Source organism: Epinephelus lanceolatus, chromosome 3 (genome assembly GCF_041903045.1).
Source record: "Epinephelus lanceolatus isolate andai-2023 chromosome 3, ASM4190304v1, whole genome shotgun sequence".
Taxonomy (NCBI): Eukaryota; Metazoa; Chordata; class Actinopteri; order Perciformes; family Serranidae; genus Epinephelus; species Epinephelus lanceolatus.
In genome coordinates this window covers 5328305-5337500 of record NC_135736.1, presented here as the reverse complement: position 1 = coordinate 5337500, position 9196 = coordinate 5328305, and the positions used below count along the sequence as shown (strand labels likewise).

Here is a 9196-nt window from a genome sequence, read left to right as displayed (position 1 = left end):
TGGGCAAAGATCCAATAAAAGGGATCCTTGTGCTTGTGTTTGCAACAGTGATCAGAATATCAAGTCAAACTGCTGTCCTGCTGGGAAAGGTCTTGCTACATTAAAGGTTTTCAGGCTCTATGCACAAGGGTTGTATGGTGATAGGTGGACTCAGACAGATGGTTCAGTTGAGGTGACATACGGAGATCAGGTAAAGCGCACTGCCATAATAAGTAACAACGACAATCCCACATGGCCGGAGAAATTTGAATTTGGACCCATCGTCATTAATATGAGAGACAAACTTACGTTCCGTGTTTATGATGAGGATACCTACTGGGATAGTGATCTACTTGGTGAGTGTTCATTTGATCTGCATAGAGGGAAAGTGAGTGACAGCTGCATGTTTGACTATGGTACCTTCTTCTTCTCCTACATAGTAGAATGCGCACCAAGTCTCGGTGGTCACCAATGTCAAGAATACATGCCCTCCCCCATGAGTCCCTCTTTGGCCAAGGTCTTCCACACCAGAAATGGGGTCCTTCTTGGAGACCTGGGGAAGAGGTATGCTCAGTCACTCAGTCAGTCAGGTTAAGGTCAGCTGTTGACATGAGATGTGGTTATGAAACAATAACAATTTTCTGATGATCATGTAAGTAGTTAATAGCATCTTTCACTGTTACTCTTTCTTTGTTTGACTTTGGTAAAAAGTTAATCTTAAAATGTAATCCAAAACTTTGTCTGTAAAAATTGATGTTTGATAATCTATCTTTTCTGCTGCTTCTTTATCATTTGTTAAAAACTCTGCCATTAAAGCATCGACAAAGACAACACCAGTGTCTGCCTGATTTTATGTGGTGAATGTTTCTACTGTGTAATTTAGTGGTTTACGTGTAAGGATTAGGGTTAGGAGGTTAGGGTCAGGGGGGCTAGGGTTAAGTTTAGGGTTTACTGAATGCAGCCACACATATAGACTTTCCTATCTTGTGTGTTCAACTTTGCAAAAAAAAACAAATAAATAAAATAATTTGTATTAATAATAACTTCCATCTAAAGTTCCTCTGAATGAGGTGCCATTGAGTTGGATTTTAATACTTTTTTAAAGACTCCTTTTCATCTCTGGAAACATTTTTCAGCTACAGTTTAACTAAGACACTCTTCCCTGTTGTGGGCTTAGGTGTAGAGTGGAAGGATTCATACTGAAAGAATACAAAGATACAGGTGTTAATTGCTTATTTGATCCTTATCTATGCTCACTGATAGCTCTTGTATTAAAAATGTAATCCTACAGCTGCTACTTTGATCACTGAACAAGTGTAATTTCAAATGACCATGCCTTTCATCATAATATGTAGGATACAACAACTGTTAACCCAGGTCATGCACTATGGGGATTTTCATTTCTTGTTGTCCCACCAATTTTAAATTTAAAGGAATGGGCCATCAGCAGTGTACTGCCACAAAAAAAGTATTCTATCCAACACATAATCATCAAATCACTGTGACGTTGTATCTAAAGGAAATGCAGATGACAACCAGGAGTGTCATAAATTGTAATAGCACGGCAGGAACAGAAACTCAAAATAAAGGAAGAGAAACTAATCTGAATGAAAAAGGGAGGGTAAGGAGAGTTAGGGTGATACACAAGAAAAACAAGTCAAACAAGGAAAAAAAAGCCACCCTCCTGCAGACATTTAGCTTTATACAACAGTTAGTTCCGACCGAGTAATTTGACTGGATGAGAGGCATTCTATGAGTGCTGATATAGAGTATAACATCACTGGGACTTGTAACAGTAAAATCACTCCGCTCACAGGTGTTATAAATATAAATAAAACCGTTAATTAACCGACTGTCACACTCGCTACATTGACACAAACTGACGCTAGTGTTACACCAAGACGATGGATATTTTCCCCAAAATTACATTTGAATTAAATTATGAGTGGTCGTCAGGAGAGGACGAGGAAAAGGAAAGCCAGGACTCTTCAGACCTCCAGGTGTGTTTGTGTAACATCAGGAGGTGATGAGGATGAAGGAGAGTGGAAGCTGAATCTGGTCATGCCAACATCCAGGTCTGCCGTTTCATCAGCCAAACTGGACAAAGTCACGCAGTTGCAGATCAATGTAAATACAAAGTAGCTTGTGAGTTCCTGTGTGTGCTGCGTTGCCTGGCAACAGACTGGGGGAACTGATTTTTTTTTCGCGGAGCTACATAACATACTTAAATAATTTATTTCATCACCTTTTGTTAACATTTCCTTACTCAGCATTGCTGTTTAAAGCCTGTGGAAACACAGCTTGAAATAGTAAAAATGCATATATTATATAAAAGTCGAGTGTCTCATTAATCATCCACAAAAGTCTGAGTGAAAATAACCATTAATAACTATTAGAAAACCTGGTTTAAAAACAGCTCATTTTGCTGTTTAGACCACTTGCCAGGACAGAGGGGGCGTGGCAGATAACGCTCTGATTGACAGCTCCCTCGTTTTGCAGCAATGGCTGCCACAAATTTAATCCAGCCGTACATGTTTGAGCCCTCTAATGATTCAGAGGACGAAGCAGAAGCTGAAAATGATTCCTTTCAGGTGGTCACTGAATGGTAAGTTTCAAAATGTTTTGTGATTCATATTAATGTTACTTCGTAGAATAGTTAGCATAACTTTTACATGCAATGTTACGGCCGGGCTCCACCGGCTGCAAACATACAGCGTAGCGTCGCGGCGTATTCATTTGGGCTCCACTGACTGCGTACGGAAGCGACACGTAGAGAAGCCAGCGGGGTTGTTTACCGTTTGCTGAGCCGAGAGGCTGCATGTAGGCTGCATGAAATGTTAAAGCATTTTCCACCTAAGTTATTACATATATTTGAGTTATCTACAAGTTTACTGTACTGTTTGTCATCTACTCGCTTTCAAATGTCCGCCACGGACACAGTGTCACGGATAAACAATAGAAGAGCGGCGTAAAATAGAGATTTGTCGTGCCGCTCCCGTTGCTGGTGGAGCCGCTGTAATTGATTAACAGGGGGGCGAGCTGCTACGGGACTCGCGCTGCAGACGTGCCCGGTGGAGCCCGGCTGTTAGCTGATATGAATGACAACGGGAGGCTAGCGCTTTGCCTTTCTTCATTGAGATACGTTTTCATTGAAAACATAAATCTGCTCCGTTCTTCTGATAATAGCCTTTTTCATTCGAACACATCCAGTCTTAATAGATTAAATATGTCTTTCCTCTGACACACACCGACCGTCAAAGCGGGAGAGACCGGTGCCGGCCGGCCGTCTCTCTGGTGTTGTGTAGAAGTATTTGCCCACCTCGAATAATGTTCCCCTCCGGCTAAAATTGTGTTGTTTCCCGCAGCATCACCTCCGCGACTGGGGATATGTTTATGCGTAGCAAAGCTAACTGCTTGGGGTTGGGGTTAGGGGTGAGGAAGGGTGCACATGACGTCCCCTCCCCACAAGCCGACACCGGCACCGGGCCCGGGGGGCAAGCCCGGCCGCTCACAAGCCGCCTCTTCCTGCAGCTCCACGAGCTGCAAAGGCTCGGACTGTCCTGGCTCTGGAGCCGGTCAACCTGATTCGAGTGCTGCTGGGAGCCCGCCGGAGGCAGAGCCTCCGCTGGGTCGCAGCCAAGCAGTTCAGCCAGTTTACGATCTGTATTTTCTAAACATCAGACTAGAAAGATGAGTTGGCTCAGACTCAAAGAGATCTAGCTGGAGCAGAAAGGTTTTGTTGCGCTGCCACTGGGGGGCGGGATGAGACAACTGACTGATGATTTATGATTGGTTTGGAATTTATTGCGTAATAAATCTCAGAGATAACCACGGCCAAATCAAACCCAATTTCAAGAATGTACAAAAACTTAAAAGACAGATATTTCGAATTTAGATGGAAACTGATTTCTAATTGTTTTACATGTTTAATATTATGTACATAAGACCCTAAATTACATAGTTAGAAGGCTATTGTGGATTTGGGTTTCCAGAGGCTTTAAGCTGTTGTTGAACTGTTGTATAAAAGCAATATCACACTTGAGGTCGTGATGTTGTACTGTATATCGTCACTGCTGTAATTATCTTCTGACCGAATCACAGCCGTGACGATATACAGTACAACATCACTCCCTCTCGTGTGATATTGCTTAAGTGAATCACATCAAAGCATCCAAGAAATGCCCAAATCACCCATATTTAAGAAATGAAGTGTGCACTTTAGTCATCTTTATCATAATATCCCATAGCTAACTATCTGAACCGCAGACAGTAACCTGTGTGCTCCTGAGTTTGAACAAGATAACACAAGGTTTCATGGGCTGGGTTTGGAGGGTTGTGTGTGTGTGTGTGTGTGTGTGTGTGTGTGTGTGTGTCTTGATGGACAGCTGAGAATGGAAGGTCAAGGAGCACTGATATGGAAGCAGTATGACCTCTGACCTCTGGTGTGTGACATCAGGGACAGAGACAGTGATTAGAGTCGTTCACTGATCACTGTTTGTTGTATAGTCTGCTGACACTTTTATATGTCTGTTTGAATGTTGACTGATCATTCACACCAAACTACATTATAATTTTGACTGCTTTAAAAACTTGTTGGTTAATTTAAAAATAGTTTGATTTTGTTTTGATTGTGTGTGTGTGGTGTGTGTGTGCGTGTCTGTAGGTCAGAAGCGGAACAAGAGGGAGGCAGAGCGTCAGTCTCTGACTCACATTGGCGTTGACAGAAAAATGTCCTTCTCGGCCAAGACCTCCAGATATGATAATGAACACATTCTCACTTTATTATCCAATCAGAACACATCATTAGCTCTGTGTCTGTGTCATGTTTACATTTATTAAAAGTGCATTCTGACCAATGCCCATGGTGATAGTAAACATGTCATTTGAACCTCCTTATTAACAGTCAACATGTAACATTTTCTTGCTCTGAGAGGTCACAACAGTTTTAAAGGGCCAGTGTGTAAAATGGGTTGAAAACAGTGACATCAGTGGTCAAATTCTAGATTACAGGGCTCACTTGCTCACCCCTCCCGTCGGGTAAATGATGGTGACCTCGTAGGGACAAAAAGCCTTGCGCACAACTTTTTCAGGAGTAGGTCTATCTAGCAACGAGGTGAATGTTTATTTAGAAATCTAAACCATGTTACGATATTGTAATGAATCCCTCATGAGCAGGAGACCAGAGGAGCGTTCGGGAAAAAGGCCCGTTTATTTGAGTACTCCAGAAACTCCGGTAACACTCCACACACACTTCATAACTTTACACACATACTCATTTACCATACCGAGTGGGGACCCCCCTCCCCTCTCTGCTCCACCAATCTCCAGCCCGCATACTGACTGACAGTGTGTGGTAAACAGAGCTCAGCTGTTTATTTAGCCTTGCGATATCTCCGGACTATAGTAGCTGCAATGGACGACCTTGAACGCGATTTTGAAGAGTTTCTTGTAGCGGACACAGACCCAGAGCCATACCTATTTGAGCTGGAGCATACAGATGAGGAACTCCATGTGTTTGATTCTGAGCGGGCGCGAAGAGAGGCTGAATGCACAGAATGGGATTCGGTGCTACCATCGTTGGGGAGATATATCATCCGGAGGAAAATCGCCGCAGAGAGCGCATCACAAGGAGTGAAGTTGCGTCTTCTTTTCCTCGCAGATGACGGTTTGGGTTCATTCTCTTCTGTTGCCTGCTAAGTGTGGTCCATTCGCAAACTTTATAACTAAAAAAACTTTTCACTACTCTCTATCGACGAACTACTAACACTCTGCTGTTTCTTCCTCCTTCTTCCTTCCTTCCGCTGTCTTCATTGGTTCATTTATACACACGAAACACGTTCTCTGGCTGGCTGGATTGTCCGCTCGGGCTGCCTTACATACATGGCAGTGCAAGATGGCGATCTCTCTAAAGCAAGGCCCTTGCTATATATATATATATATATATAAAAGCATAATTATAAGGCTACGAAAACCAAACAAATTTTATTTTATAGCGATCATACACTTGTATAAACATATTAATGGGTAGAATTCAGATTCAGATTGACAATAAACCATGCCAAATATTACACACTGGCCCTTTAATGTTCTGCTGGGAACAACAACGGTAAACAATGATTGGATACTCAGGGCAGAACAGATGCTGAGTGGAAAACAGACGCATAGTGCAGAATGTGGACAGTCACTGAAGGGGCACTGAACCCCTGGGAGTGTTTTTGGAGTGTATTACACAAAGAATTGACAAAACATGCTGGCCTCAGGAAACAAATTGTGTTTTTACAAGTCAAGGCAGAGCTGTAGCTGCACTTGTTGCAGTCTCATATGTGTGGTGGGTGTGTGGTGTGTGTGTGTGTGTGTGTGTGTGTGTGTGTGTGGTGAGAATGGGCTGAACATTCATTTAGCCACTTGTTCAAAACTGCCTTTTTTAAGACACGTAAAAGCTCCACGAGTGTGCTTTTTACTGACACCACAACTGAACCACAAAAAGGAAGTCATGCAAAGTATACACATTTAAACCTGCACTCTGAGCTTCCTCTTTGAAGGTTTTCTAAGGCCTTAATGTAGAGTGACAATTCAAGCCCATAGCTCTTCCTCAGGACGTCTGGGCTCCTATCATGATAACAAATTTTGCTGGGCGATTAATTGCATCAGAAATTATTGAGATAAGCGATAATATTGTGTCATATTGTGCTTTTAAGGCCCTTTTTTTATTGTAATTTTGTTGTTTTTAGACCATTTTTTAAACTTATATAATGATAATAAAGGCATAATGATGAATGTACACCCTTTTTAAAGAGAAATAAACATTTATTTAACAAGAATATTTAGGAATGCAAAAAGAATTTAAATATCTGAAATAACACGTAGAAATATCAAAATAAATTAATACAAAAAAATAGACTCTCAGTCTCTCACTCTCAGGTGTGCAGCTAAGTTGGTCATATTTGCTCTTTTTGTTGAGATGGTTTTAGAATAAACCCGGCATCCTGGCTCACTGTCAATTCTGACCGATGCCCATGGTGATAGTAAACATGTCATTTGAACCTCCTCATTAACAATCAACATGTAACATTTTCTTGCTCTGAGAGGTCACAACAGTTTTAATGTTGTGCTGGGAACAACAATGGTAAACAATGATTGGACGCAGAGCAGATGGTCAGTACAGAATTGATGCTCAGGGCAGAACTGATGCTCAGTGCAAAATAGACGCATAGTGCAGAATGTGGACAGTCACTGAAGGGGCACTAAACCCCTGGGAGTGTTTTTGGAGTGTATTACACAAAGAATTGAGAAAACATGCTGGCCTCAGGAGACAAATTGTTTTTTACAAGTCAAGGCAGAGCTGTAGCTGCACTTGTTGCGGTCTCGTGTGTGTGTGTGTGTGTGTGTGTGTGTGTGTGTGTGTGTGTGTGTGTGTGTGTGGTGAGAATGGGCTGGACGTTCTGTAGTCTCATTTAGCCACTTGTTCAAAACTGCCTTTTTTAAGACACGTAAAAGCTTCAGAGTCCAGGAGTGTGCTATTTACTGACTTATTTTATGCTGTTGCAATAAACATGAGAGTCTGTGAAAGCTTTTGCTAACCACAGACTTTATTTCTGGTATCTAACCTAAGCTTGTCTGCTTGGCTGTTCAGGTTTTATTTCCTCGCCCCTCTAGCGAGTGAATCTGCCTGTAGTGAAACCGGGGCAAACTGGTGCTTCCTCCTCAGGCTCCACTTCAATCAGCTGCCCAACAGATCCACTGCTTCTTCCCACTTTAACCTGGATAACAAACCGGAGCTAGCTGGGAGCGGCTAGCTGGGAGCGGCTAGCTGGGAGCGGCTAGCCGAGCGTTAGCCGCAGCATGACAAGAGGGAAACACAGCCAGTTAGCCTCCGCTAGCCTCCAAGCAAGCCCCAGCTCTCTGTTTGAATCCAAACAAAAATTTGAAAAAATTTAAATATCCGAAATAACACGTAGAAATATCAAAATAAATACAAAAAAATAGACTCTCAGTCTCTCACTCTCAGGTGTGCAGTTAAGTTGGTCATATTCGCTCTTTCTTGTTGAGATGGTTTTAGAACAAACCCGGCACACCGGCTCGTCCAAATTACTGGGCTGCCCTCTGTCATTTGGTTTAAATCCAAAACACTCCCACACAGGGGCCGTGGCATTTGGTTTAAGAGCAAGTTCCATGTCTTTCTCTTACGCTTGACTGTTGTTTTTTTTTCCGCCTCGTCTTGTGTGTAGCCCATAGCCCCACCTCCCCCACAGAGACAAAGACACTCGATGACAAGAGGTTTCCCTCCGTTCATTACGCTATTGAACCAACTCACCTGGCTGCCAGATGATGCACGGCAGTGAATGCTCTTGTCGTCCAGTCTTTGGTGGAGAGAGACGAGGAAAACAAACACGCATGAATATGGCAATTAATCCTTTTTAATTTACCGTGCAATTAACCGACTTATCGCATATCGCGACAGGCGATAGCAAAAGAAAAACACAGATTTTTTATTTTATTTATTTTCATGTCTAACTGCTTTGTTCAGAGTTTTTACTGGTTTAAATTATTTGTTTTTCAGAGGAAGAGACCCCTGGATGATGCAGCTCCTAGTAAAAAACCTCTTGAACATTTGGAACTTAAATTGTCAGAGAAAAAAGATGAGCACACATTAGCAAGTGCTGGGCTAGCATTCCATCTCCAACATGCCAAACAGCATCAGAGAAACACTGAAGGGTATCGTGGAACTACTTTATTCAGTGTTTTTACGAGTTAAAATCACCGGGTCTGTTTGTTTTGGAGAAGAGGAGACATCTACAATAATTTGGCTGGTAAAATCATGCTGAATGTCTGGATCAGAAATTTGGTGAGCAAACATGGCAGGCGCTGGGAGTGTGGCCTGTCTGCACTGTGTCAAACAGTGTAGAGAAAACACTAATTTGTACATAAAACTGCTTTATTCAGGGTTTTTACTGATTTAATTACCTGGTGTGTTTGTATTGGAGAGGAACAGACCTCTGCAGATAACTTGGCTCCTGGTAAAAATCTCCTGAACAATGAACACTGAAGAAGTTCTAACCGGGAGCAGTTTCAGCTTGTTGCAATCTGCATTTCTCACCGCTAGACACCACTACATCTCCCTAAATCGTACTCACTGTTCTTTTAATAATATCTTGCAGAAATGTTAATGAATTAGCCACAATTAAATTCTTATTGCATAATTCATTTATTTATTGGC

The 9196-nt window shown here is 42.2% G+C and overlaps 1 protein-coding gene across 2 annotated transcripts in view; it reads left to right on the top strand.

The window, feature by feature from the left end:
* Positions 1-810, top strand: part of LOC117255786 (perforin-1-like) — a 2414-nt gene extending 1604 nt beyond the window's left edge. For both annotated transcript variants that reach the window (XM_033624970.2, XM_078163665.1), the window contains exon 3: positions 1-810. This exon is cut by the window's left edge and continues 603 nt beyond it. In XM_033624970.2, the coding sequence (XP_033480861.2) occupies positions 1-574 (574 nt within the window). In that variant the 3' untranslated portion in view covers positions 575-810.
* Positions 811-9196: the final 8386 nt, after the last annotated feature.